This window comes from Drosophila biarmipes, chromosome 2R (genome assembly GCF_025231255.1).
Source record: "Drosophila biarmipes strain raj3 chromosome 2R, RU_DBia_V1.1, whole genome shotgun sequence".
NCBI lineage: Eukaryota > Metazoa > Arthropoda > Insecta > Diptera > Drosophilidae > Drosophila > Drosophila biarmipes.
In genome coordinates this window covers 19,801,226-19,814,947 of record NC_066615.1, presented here as the reverse complement: position 1 = coordinate 19,814,947, position 13,722 = coordinate 19,801,226, and the positions used below count along the sequence as shown (strand labels likewise).

General features: G+C 39.7%; 1 protein-coding gene across 1 annotated transcript in view; it reads left to right on the top strand.

Annotated features, from left to right (window-relative positions):
• The first annotated feature begins 597 nt into the window (after nucleotides 1–597).
• The window catches only part of LOC108022517 (exostosin-1), a 70,956-nt gene continuing 57,831 nt past the window's right edge, over nucleotides 598–13,722 (top strand). The window contains exon 1 of the mRNA XM_017091486.3: nucleotides 598–2,253. Coding sequence (XP_016946975.1) covers nucleotides 1,439–2,253 — 815 coding nt within the window. The 5' untranslated portion in view covers nucleotides 598–1,438. The remainder of the gene's footprint in view (nucleotides 2,254–13,722) is intronic.

Here is a 13,722-nt window from a genome sequence, read left to right as displayed (position 1 = left end):
TTTCATGAAAATTAATCTAAAGTTCTTTGTTGTTTTGTCCTCGGAATCGCCTAATTGCCTGTGTAATTAGTTTTGCGAATAATTAATAAAGGCATAACTTAAATACCTTTGGGTGACATTTGGCAAATGTACAATGCGTGAAACGTGATGTGTGGGTTGCCGAATGTGTAATTAATTTCGAACCAAACAATTATTATTATGATGCACCCGGGCGGCCAGTTGTTAGCAGCAGTTATTGTAGTGGTAATTACTTTTCGTAAACATATTACGCCCTCGGGATTTATTTTCCAACCCACAATAATCACCCCCCTTTGCAGATTTATCATAGAAGAAATCATTTAAAATTTGAATTCAACAGCGGTTACTGCAGCGTTGCCACCCTTTGGCTGAAAATAAATCCAAGCGCGCCAAACTGCGCAGGTGCAGGCTTTCCAATAAATTTGCAAATTCCAGCGGAGTCCTTGTCAGCGTGATAAGTTGGCCAGTACACGCCGAGCAATCAAAACGTTAAGACGCGCTTTTTCCGAGCATTTTTGTGCACCTTGGCTGTTATCAAAGGAGGCAAAACGGGGAAAACTGATAATAATATGAACTAAGGCTATCTAAAACAGCAAGTAACAGAAAACGAGAAACATAGTTTAGTAAACAACAAGTAAAACAGCAAGAACAGTGATAAAAAAATAATAATTAAGTATTGTTCTTAATTCAAACAATAACGCTCTTGCCACGAGCTGGCAACCCTGCCGCCCGCTCTCTCGCGCGCGCTCTCTCAAACTGTGCTGCAAAATGCCGCGCGGCCAGTGTTGCTCAACTCGCGACCGCCGTCTGATTTTCAGCAGCTAAAAATGTTTTGTGTGTGTTTGTTTAATGTTTCGGTTGTTTAAGAGCACAAAACAAATGCGGAAACTCAATGAAAATGAAGTGAAAAACTGAGCTGCATGTGTGTGCGCGATGCATTTCCTCGCACACAGCGAGGATCGAACCCTGCCGCCCCCCGCCCCCGCTCCCGCGTATCGTTAAACGCGCCAGGAAATGAGAAATCATAAAAAGATTATGAACGAGAAATAATGTGAATCTAGTTGTGCGTACATGTGTTTTTGTCGCCGCAAGGTGTGTGTGTAACGAATAACAACAAATGCTGGCCATGTTATCTGGCATTTTCAAAGAAACGAAGCCAGCGGCCGAATAAACAAACAAAATCGAGAATGCGCGACAACTAGTGTAAATTTGTGTTGTTGTTGTTGTTGTTGCTGCTGCTGCCCGCCTCTCGCACACACACACACACACGCACGCTCTCCCACTCACACACACAGTACCGCAAGCACACACACTCAGCCTCCCAAAAGAAAAAAAACATAAGAGTTAAAAACAAAACAAATACAAATATTAACCAAAATAATTGAGGACCTAAAGTTTTCGGACTCACCAAACCCACAGAATGCAGGCCAAGAAGCGTTACATTCTGGTCTTTGTGTCCTGCGCTTTCTTGGCCTACGCCTACTTCGGGGGCTATCGCCTGAAAGTCTCGCCCCTGCGACCCCGTAGAGCCCAGCACGAGTCGGCCAAAGACGGCGGGGTCCAACCCCACGAGCAGCTGCCCAGCTTCCTGGGCTCCCCGGATCTGCAGGAGCTGCGGCTGCTGCCACGCAACCTAACCAAGGGTTCGGCGGATAGCCCAAGGCAGCCCCAGCCGCAGGCGCTGCCCCGTAAACCCGACTGCCGCATGGAGACCTGCTTCGACTTTACGCGCTGCTACGATCGCTTTTTGGTCTACATCTATCCACCGGAACCCCTGAACTCCCTCGGCGCTGCCCCGCCCACCTCGGCCAACTACCAGAAGATACTCACTGCCATCCAGGAATCGCGATATCACACCACTGATCCCTCGGCCGCCTGCCTTTTTGTGCTCGGCATCGACACCCTGGACCGGGACTCGCTGTCCGAGGACTATGTGCGGAATGTGCCCTCCAGGTTGGCCAGATTGCCGCACTGGAACAATGGCAGGAACCACATTATCTTTAATCTGTACTCGGGAACGTGGCCGGATTACGCGGAGAACTCTCTGGGCTTCGATGCGGGGGAGGCCATCCTGGCCAAGGCCAGCATGGGAGTGCTGCAGCTGCGGCCCGGCTTCGACGTCAGCATCCCGCTCTTCCACAAGCAGTTCCCGCTGAGGGCCGGCGCCACGGGCTCCGTGCAGTCCAACAACTTCCCCGCCAACAAGAAGTATCTGCTGGCCTTCAAGGGCAAGCGGTGAGTCCACAAAGATCATACTTTTCGGGTTCTTATAAGTGGGGCAAATGGGAACGGAGGATAATGAGACGAATGAATAGAACTATAATCACGTACATGATCTGAGAGCATTTATACATACAGTGCTTATTAGAAAACGTGTGTTTCCTTCGAAAGTTTGATGAAATACTTCAGAAATACCCTGAGAATCTTTTGGATTTGGAGATACGATATATAGAAAAATATATGCAAATATTCAAGGGAATTATTCAATAGGTATTTTTTCATCTGAGAATAGAAATTTGAATATGAATGGAATCCGATAAATAAATCTGTTTTATGTTCGTTCTGTCTAAAAATAGGGATAAATGCAAGGTTAAAACAAATGCTAAAAAATTGTATTTTTAAAATAAGTACTTTAAAAGATTATTAAAACCATTGCTTGTTATCCAGCAAAGTAATGAGGTCAGAAGAATAATCCTTTAAATACACAGTCAACGTAAGGGTAAAAGCGGGTTAAAGCTTTAGAGTGAGTGGTATGGGAAAAGTCATTTGCTTAAAAGTTACTCTCATATTATCAAAGAGAATTCATAAGCGAAGAGTCACTCGAATTTTAAAGTGATTTAATATATGCCCAAGATGACGACTTAATTTCCCTAAAAAATACAGCAAAATGGCTAAATTTTCTAAAAACCAGAGTGCAGTCAGGAGAAGAACAATACACACCAGTCTTAAATTCCACACCGATTGGAATAACCCCCATTTGAACCCGTCGTCTGGCTTAGTCAGGCGGCAAATTGCAGGTTGCATCTATCGATGCCAATCCTCTGGCCTCCCAGAAAAAAAAAAAAATACAAAAAACCAGAGGAGCAAAAGCGAAAACCCAATCGAAATCCGAAACGTTTCACTATTCGAGTTTCAGGCCCCCAATTCCATTTCTTTTTTCGTTTGTTGGGGGGCCATTCAAATTGAAAAATTGTCTAGCAACGCGTCATTCGTCATGTCCTTCCATATTCCAAGTTGCTAGTTGCTCCTGTTTGTGGGCCTTGTCCCCTTGGTGTCCTGGGTTCTGCTTTTTGCTGTTGCTACTCTTTTGTTTGTCGCCGCTTTATTGTTGTTTACTCGCTTCTGCCGCCCACAACAACAAAGGCAACGTCATGGGGCAACCAGCAGGACTGGGAGGACGCTTCCTTTGACATGTAACTCGATTCAATGGCAGGCATGGGGGCACGGCTCAGAAATGGCCATTAAACTGAAAATTCTCCAGCTGGAAATTTGGTTATTACTTGGTTATTACTTGAAAAATATCTGATAAATACTCTAAAAACTTAATTTTAAGCTTGCTCAAAATAATAAAAAGTATCTACCCAAAATCCTAAGTACCCTTGAATACTTTGAAAAAAGATTGTACAACAATGATATATCTCTTATATGTGAATTATAGGTTTTTTATTAGTTCTTTTTTATTATGTTCTAACCTTTGGTATGATACCTATAAGATATATCTTTAATAAGATATGAAAAAATTAAAAATTGCTCAGTGTAGGAAGCCCACATTCACCTGACCTTTGACACGTGTTTGGGGGTGAATTTGGGCGGTGGTGGTCTAAGGTTGAGACCCTCGATATCACCTGATATCCACGTGGAGACATGAGCTCATTGTGCCCTAATTTAAAATTGATTTTCGCCCCCACAAGGCTTCGATAGCGCAAAAGAACTTCAAATATATCTATGGAAATTCCTGCAGGACAGGTTTTCATTAAGTTAAGTGCTGGTCGACAGCAATTAACACTCGGGCAATTAATATTGTACAAGTATGTGTAGAAAGGACCAAAAGGGACTTTAAGGATGACATACATGCCAATGTTTTCAAGTGGGTGTTAACTAACTCCTAACGAGTTCCTTCAGCCAATGGGCATGGCATCTTATATTCGTACTATCCCAAATATTCGCTGTAAGGCCATAAAGTGTTTGATTCTAAAGTATTTTAATTTTTTAATCATTTGAATGAATATAAATATAAAATTATAATTGCCTATTAGTTATGCAAAAGTGACGGTAGAAGCCATAAAGCACTTGAAAATTATTCAACTATTTTAAGATAATCAGCCTAACAGGGTAATAAAAAAGTATATTTCTTTTGAAAAAATTAAGTGTTCAGTTTATTTTTATTGGTATTTAAACGGGGTTTGAGTTTTTGCCTTAGCATCGACTGGAACAACATCACCAGCATCAACAAACAACAGACATAGGAAAGTCGGATGAATACGTTCGAGGGTACGCCAAAGTGATGTTAAAGTTGTTAACAACACACACACAACTACGCACTCTCCAGAGGGGGTGGCGGAAAAAAAGGGTGTGTGGGTGTACGAATATGGGAGTGTGCCCCACCCCTCACTTCGCCTTACACATACAATTAAAAGCGAAAGGAACGACACGTACCAGGCCACTTTACAATTATGCTGTGCAAACAGCACTGAGAAAAACATTTATAAACGGAATTTGTTTAAATTTCATTGAAATTCATGTGTTATTGACAATTTTAGTCTTCAAAAAGAATCGGTTTTATTGACCACAATTACTCTCTGTTATGCTCATCTATCTTATGAGCTCGAATTGTTCATATAAGCTATTTTTTGGCCGATGTTGGATCAACATGATATAATAATTGTTTAATAAAAGGAAATCATAAAATATTTATAGCGGTGTTTGCTCTCCGTTTTGCTTGTTAATATTGTAATCATGTACTTAAAGGGATGGGTATTTTAAAATTTTCACCGCATTTAAAATATAATAATTGTTTAATAATACCAAACCTATAACATCGATATTTACTTGTTGTGTATCAATATTGTCGAGGCGAGCAGACGGAAAGAAGCCTTACCAAATTAGCCACATATCCCAGGGCCTCCCACCACCCCCGAACCACTCGGAAAACCACTCCCACCTCCCACATTTACATACCCAGTTGCCTGGACGTCCTTTTGCGGCTTCGCTTCCCTGGGAAACTGTTGGAAAAGTTTTCTTTTCCCCGTTTAATTGCAGGACACTCTCGCTCGTGCTTCGAGTGTGAATTGTGGGAAAAGTGGGGAAAAAACATAAGCGTCGGGGGCGGGGGGAAAATAAGCGAAAGGGGGTGTGGCAGAGAGGGAAAGTGTGTGTGCTTCTGGGGTCAGAGTTAATCTGCGGTTGGGAGTCTGCGTTTGACATTCTTCTTTGGGGCTTTGGTTTCTGGCTTTTACCGGCGAGAAATTGTCTGAGATTCGGGGATACAATCAATGCCGAAGCAGGTTCCAATGAGATCATCGACGAGGCAAGAGAATTAACTTGACCATTATCAATCATTGGCGCTGATTGAGCTGACTAATCGATAAAGTCTGCAGAGCTCTTGACAGCTCATTCAAATGCGAGAGAAGATTGGCTGATACCAAATTTGGGAAAACTTTTTAATAGAGTAGAAAGCATAAAAGATGATTATTGAAATTTATTCAGCGTTGAGTAAACTTCACTTTTAGGTGCAATACAGATTAATTATAGATTACAGATAACCTATAAAAGAGAGAATATTTTTTAAGTTTGATTTAGAAATTGGAACGTTTATTCAGAAAATAAATCATAAAACTGCGTGCATTTTTATTGCACGGCTTAAAAATATAGAAACAATAAAAAAACTTCAGTTTTTCTTATTTTATTCACATAATACCATCACCAACTACTGAAACATCAAGTAGAGTTCCTAATAAGCAAAGAAGAGAACAATTTCTATCGCACCCGAGATTGACTAAAGAATTCAGCTTCAATTTCTTGGGAAATCCCCGGAGGACGAAATCAACTTGCCAGCTCCCCCGAAAAAGTAAAGTTTTTTCCACACAAACCATAAAAAATACCCAGTGAAACCTTTTGCCAGGTGCCAACGCCTTCGTTTCGCACGTTCTTAACTTGGTTTTATTAACCTTTCATACCGCCATTGATGGTGTGCGAACTTCATATGCTCGGCGCACATATATGGCATGGTGGAGTATGGTTTGGAAGGGCACACAGACATATGTGAGAGGGCGCATACCCACTCGCTATCTATAACTTGGCTGGCTTTTTGTGACAATTGCTTGCCGCTTAACAGAAACTTGATGGGGCTTTTTATGAGTGACTTTCCGCAATTAGAGGGAAAACTTCACCCTGCCGGCAAAGCAATTCACCTTGAAGGGCCCCGGCAAGTTGTGCTCATAATTTGGTTTCCTCCAATTAGCAGTGAAACGAGGACGCTCGATGCCGGCTCACTCCTCTCTTTGGGCAATTATTTATTATTACTTTTTCAGAACGGGCTGCAGACGGGCTTGCTGTTGTTTTTTGGAAAGCTCTTCCGATTGACTCGCAGCTAACATCTATGTATATCCGAGTCCGTATATATGTATCTGGATATCCGTCCTGAACTTCGGATGTTTTGTAATTCAGCGCTGCACATGTCCGTTCTATTGCTCTGAGGGATGTTGGCTTCTGGTTTTTGGCTGGTTTAGTTGGCTTTGAAGTTTCATTTGGTTGGGGATTTGGCCCTGGACGTGGATTTAGATGTCGGTTGGCTATGGGATGTTGTTCCACAGCATGCGTAGTTGGTCAGGCCAAATTGCAATTGCATTTTACAGGCAAACATTTTTTGCTGCCCCTTCTCAACCGCTCCCCCCATCGACCACTACAATCCGCAAATCGCTCAAATCAATTCGTTGCGGTTCGCATTCGGTTTTATTTCATTGCGATTCGAATTACTTGGCCTTTGCTGCGGGCTCAAATTAGCTTTCAGCACGATGCGAGCTTTAAACTTAATTAATTTTCAACAAAATTACAAATCGATCTTGGCTGCGGCCTTGGGGAAATTTTCGGCTTTCCCAAAATCTAATCAAAAGCAAGGAAATTGCCAGATGCACCTGAGTGCTGTGGGGAGCAAAATCGAAGTTTTCGCTACAGACTTATTTTCTTAAATTGCTCATCAGCCCCTGTTTTTCTTTCAGTGGCACACCAATCATTGCATGCCGATAATGCAATCTGCTCGTTTAAAAGATGCATTTATTTCATTATTTATCAATTTATTTCCATCACTCGGTATGATTCAATTAGTTTTCGTTTAATTTCCATTTTTAATTTCTTACTACAGAGAACAGAAACCGTATTTAAAACTTTAAAATTGTATATTCATTTGCAAAAATATGTAAAGCACTTGAACTTCTGTTTGTAGGATATCAAATGTTTTTGCGCCCCTGAATCAATGAGTAAGGAAACTATAAAATGCACTCCATAGATATAAATGCTCCAAAGCACAAGCACTAAATCTAAGCCGACGAGTGGAATTGATTATGGCCGAGGAATTCCTGGTTTCCGGCCCTTAAAGATGCCAATAACCAGACGAGTGTTGTGGAGGGGTGGTTCGGGGCGGTTCGTGGCGGGTTACCGCGCAACCTTATCTGGGGAAGAGAGGCCCCCAGCACTCGCCCAAGTACTCTCTACTTATGACGTGTAAGCGGCTCAAACAGTTTATGCGATTTTCAGCTTTATTGACGGCACGTGCCGAACCGGCCAAAAGAGGGATGTTGGTGGCCCCCCGAACGTGTGAAATACTATCCGCCGTACCGCCACGAGCCCCATCTGACCCGCCCGACCATGGCCACCGCCTCCGCCTCCTTGAGAAGCTCATTATCAACGAACCCGGTTCGTGGAGGTTATCGCACTGGAATTCCGCGTCCATCTCGTTTCAGATTTGCGACAGCCGCGAGCAATTTAAAAACTGTTCCTAAATTGTCTCGAAATTCAGCGTTTCAGCGTTCCTCCGACATCCACTAAGTGACATTACTTGGCATTTTCCCTCTTTTTTTTGTTGGATTCTGGTAGTCTTTCCTCGTCTCGCCGAGTGACTTATGCAGATATTCATTTTGCCCGGGTCCTAAGGTCAGTCGAGTGTGCGTGCTTGTGTGCCAAATAAAAGTCAATAAAACAGTAAAGCTGACTTGATGACCATAAATAATTTTTATGTTCAATGTTCCCGGCTGGCAAGCGAGCTGCGTCAAATTAACTACACAAAATGATTTGGCGATAAATAGATAGCGAGAAAAGGAAATCGAAAAATCCCTCAAATTTATTTAACCGAAAACGATGGATGGTCGTTCATCGCCCACATAATGTGGGAGTTTAGGAGGTAGGGCTGAAATTATTCTCAGCGGAAGTGTTTCCTTTTGAAAAACTGATTTTCTGTTTAGAGATTTGTTTTGAGTTTAAGATATTCCCAGTCTAAGGTAGTTAATATTATAAATATATATATATTTTTTTTAAATATAACATTTTGTTAAATAAATATTTTACAAATATGGTTACAAAGGATAAATATACTGACAGTAATTAACATAATGTAGTTTCAAAATGAAATTCTAAAAACTTTGATTTAACCATTCTTTAATGTTATGTTTTTAAGAATTCTCTATTTTATTTCTTTTTTTAAGGACCAACCTTTTAAGCAGGCTACTTAACTACAACATTTTGTTATTCTTTTGAAAAACAGAAAACTCGAACTTAATTAACATTCCCATACATTCCCACAAACTGGTTGCCACAAAAATCTTTTGGTTCTCAACTTTCGGCATTTATTCGAAAAAATAAAAAAAGGGCAAGATTCTGGGCTCTCCAAACGAATTATAATTCAATTGCATTCAATTGAGTGGCGCCAAAAAGGGGACGCAGTGCAGCAGAGAAGTCCGGGAAACCACCAAAACCACCAAACAATTCGCCCACTCGACCCCCGGAATTCCCACATATTCCGCATTTAATTTTGCGATTATTATTCCACATACGGATGGCACAGCGTTAATGAAATAAAAAACATTTAATTTTAATTTCATTTTGTAATGAGTCATGATGAAGTGGAGAGTGGGTGTGTGAGTGTGTGGTCCAGATGTTTTGGGCCAGGATTGCAGAAAGTTTGGCCTAAATATGGTCCCCTCTCCACGCAGGCTGCAAAAATGTTTTTAATTATGCCTATGTGTGCGCCTGTGTGTGTTGGCCCTTTCACTTGGCTTGACTTGCCTCTCGGCCTCTGGGTTTTGCGGTTCGCTCTGTGCTAAATGCGCATATGGCGCGAAATGGATTTCGTAAGCCGAAATGGCAGAAACATTGCTTGGCTTGGGGTAGCAGACAAACTATCCTGACATCTAGTGAACATTATTTCTAGGGATTGTTAAAAAAAATCCCTAACAAAATAAATACACATTAAAATTATGATTAAAATACCATATCATATCAAAATATTGATTTCGCTATAAGTAATATTTTTCTTAGGGAACTGTTTCTTGTTCAGTATATTATCTGATAAATTATCAAAATATCAGAATATCATATGATATCAAAAGATTAATATCAATAATGTTTTTGATAAATGAAAATAATTGGTTTATATAATTTTTAAAGGGAAATATACGATTTTTAATATTTTGTCTTAAATATAAATATAATCTAACATATGTTTTAGGTGATTTTCAATTTCTTTTTAGCCTAAAAATAAAAAAAAAATAAATCCAATCTTTGTCTAAAACAATGTTCTCCTGTCTGATCTATACATTTTATAAAAATTGTGTGTTTGTAACTATCCACCTTGCATTTAATTAATATTCTTTACGTCTTTTTTTTTTAGGTACTACCCAGTTCAATATTCTTATTGTTTTACTGAGTCCTTCCACATCAGTTGCACTAGCACTGGTAGTAAAACTGCAGTGTCTCATACACTCGCATTGCTGAAATAATATGTCATGTGTGCGCTTTTCCACCAACAGCAGTAACAAATAGGAAAACACGCACAGCAGAGTTGTTATTGCTCCTCTGCTGCAGTACATTTATTTATGTTTATTTTTTCCATTATTTCACAGTTGGCCAAAGTTATGGCATGAAGTTGGCTTTAAAGATTTTTCTGCTTTGCCTACTTTGGGGGATCTGTTTTGAATTTATGAGCGGGAAAAACGAAGGGGCGGCGTGCAGGCGAGAGCGTGTTAATGTAATTATGATAAAATGCGTCACCGCAACGAGTTGAATGGGCTTTGCCGCCCTAATTTCCCTCACTTCACCGCCATGGTTGCTGAACAAATTTGTTGCCAAAAACACGCAGCAACACTTGAGTACACGCGTCGTGGAAAACAATAAATTTATAAACGTTCTCTATGCCCCTCCTCTGGGCCCTGCGTTGCGGAGTTATGCCAACAATAATGGCACAAAACGTTCTCCGAAGAGGAGCCACAATGGTTCTATAAACCCTGGATGGGGCCCTGACAAATGGGTGTTTTTCAGGGGGGCACAAGAAGGCTCCTTCGGTCTGCGTACGTGCTTGGCGGAGGAGTTTGCAAGGGATTTTCCCAAGGAGGCGGAAGGTGTTGGCTTTTCCGTATGCCTTACCCAGAAAATCGTGCAGAATATCCTCTTGTTTTGGGCTTTTCCTGCTAAAGTCATCGTTTAAAAACACCTGATCTGCATTCATTTTAAAAAGGGTTTCCCAGTTTTTTGTTTGGGCTTAGTAAAATATTTAATTTAATTGAAAGGTATTATTGGCCATGTGAAAATATAAAATTACAAATAATTTTTAGCCACAATATTTAAGTTTATGTTATGATCAAAAATGAATTATCTTATTTCATGTTATGACAAAAAATTAATTAACTTATTTTTTATAGACGATATATATTTTGATAGGTTTTAAGAACAAATAGATGATGAATAGATACAAAAACGCTTTATAAACACTGAACTAGAAGTATTAGTTTAACTAACGTTAGTCTTAATGAATAAAATAAAATACTTATATACTTAGCTTTTATAGCTTGAAATGTTTTGGAAAAAAATATGTAGGATTAATAAAATTAATTATAATTCTTATATTTTTCCAAAAACCTAAATCAACAAAAATGTGAAATTATCACTCATTATTTATTTTTAATTATGCTTCCCTTTTAGATTTCTAATTTGTGAGCTTAGAAATGCATGTAATAAAACTAAGATATCTCGAAGCACGCTGACTATGGGAAATTTTACAATGTTGCGCCATGGAAATCCCCAAAAAATCCAGCTTAGTAATGTCCACCATGCAAGCTCATCCGAACTTCGTTGCCGAAATGTAGACTTTTATTTCCCTTTCATTTTGCCCAGTTTCGCTTCAAAAATGTTTTGGCCCAAAGAAGCAATGCGTGTATGTGTGCGGTGGGCCCTCGTGGATCTGTGAGTATCTATGTGTGCCGGAGTATCTGTGTGTGGCGTGCGGTTATTCCCGCTTGCTATGAAACTTTATTTGCGATATTTCTCCGCACTTTCTTGCTGCTCCCTTCGCCTTTGTTTCCCTTCTAACAGGGCCCTGTTGTTATTGCATTTTCATTGTTTGTTATTTACTTTGGCACTTTTGCTCTGTTACAATTTTTAGTTGAGCGACCGACAGACGACGCTGATGTTATTTATTGCCCCACAACAACAACGGCAGCGAGAACGCAGGCAAAGTGCCGGGGAATCCGCTCACGTTTCAAATAAATTGATTAAATTTCATGACACTTCATCATGCCACAGCAGCCACAGCCGCAGCCGGCAACAACAATCAAATTTCCACGCTTTTTGAGCGCTTTTTTGGAGCTAGAACTTTTTTTGAGGGTTAAATGGGGTCGATGCACAGCGAGAAAATGGGTAATATCAAAACTATATCTTGTTAAACTTTGTTATTCTAGTATTAAATGGTCAATACCATTGTATTGGATTGGTTTTTTTTTATAAAATGTATATATATATGTTATAATATATTTTTTATCAATAAGTTGTTGAATAAACTCAATTTAATATTATATTTTCACCATTTTGTTATGGTATTTAGAACATTAAACTCAAAATTTGCCAACATGGTTTTCAAGAACAAATGTTCTTAATTCAAGAACAATGTGATGGAATATTTCTCTCTCTGTGGGTGTTTTCCTGTGTTCAAGGCTGCTTGTGTGTCCTGTTTCGAGTGACATGATTATTATTATTATGCCAGTGGGCGTACGTACAAAAGGCCTTTTTTCGCCTAAAAAATAAAATCGAGGCAAAAACCTCAGCATACTTCCAGGCGCTAATTAACTCACTCCCCCGGCATTTGCCCACCACCCACCGCCCCCTGGCGTAATGAATATTTGAAAAGTGTTTTTTAATTGAATTTGCTCTCATGCATGTTTTTTGTGCTTATTCCCCCAACATTTGTCTTTTGCCTTTTGCAACAACAAAAACCATGTGCCAAAGGGAAAATACGAGTACATTAAAAAAAGAACGGAAGCACAAACATATAATCAAATTGAAAAGCCAGCCACCCACACATACACACACAATATATATATTTGATTTAATTAAATTTTTTCCTTCGCCGCCATTTATTTATTTAGCCCCTCTTCGCTTTTTCGGTTGGCAAATGAACTGCATAAAAGAGAAACCCAAAAGAGCTAAACAAAGCAAAAAAATAAGTACTCCTGTCAATAGGGAAAAGCCGAAGGAGTATTTCTGAATAAGTGCAAAGAATTTATTTGGGTTACTTGAACCTTTTGCCGGATCTTTGTGGGCAGCGTTTGCATTTGAACTTTGGAGTGAAACGCCGGACGGGGGGTCAGAGAAGGTTCGAGCCATTCGTATCAGGCCAGTCCTTTGGTGTTTGCTCCTAACGACCCAAATTAATTGTCCGCCAGTATTTTCTAAAGAAAATATATGGTACATATTATTTAAAATGCTTTGTTATGCTATACTATATTGGAAAGTTAAGATCTATTGTATTTAATATTTAAGACCCAATTTATATTGCTGTATTAAGTTATATTTTATTTCGTAGTTCCTAACACTTTTTTAAAATTCCAAATACACTACTAAAAACAATTTTATGGTTCTGTTTAAAAAGAACTGGTCCCAAAGTTAATCGGATTTAACCGAATCTACCGAACTTCGCATCAACTTCGAAGACCATTCAACTTCTGTAATGGCCACTTTCAAATACCAAATCTGCCACTGGAATTCACGCTCTTTTCTTTTCTTCAACCAAGAACTGAAAAACTCCCAGCCATCTCCCACCTCGAGGCGAAAATCTCTTCAAACTTAGCTTCATTTTGGCACTTGACGTTCACTTCTGGACCGCTTCTCGCATTTCTAACATATTTCCACTTTTATTCCCACTGTTAATGTAATTTCATTTCACGCTTTTCCCGAGCTCCATCTTTTCGCGCTGCCCCCCTGGAATTTGTGAAGGACTTTTCATGTGGATAATTAAGCAAAATACCAACAAAAGAGGGCAACGAATGCCATAAAAGGGCAAAAAATGGAAAATAAGCCAGCGAAAAAAGAGCCGGAGCGAATATTGTTGATGTATGTTTTTCCCTTTTTTCTTTCTTTCATATTAGATTGCATTTTATTTATTTTTCTTTTAATACTCAAAGAACCTTATTTGCGGTTGAGCATCTGGACCTTTTTCATATTTTA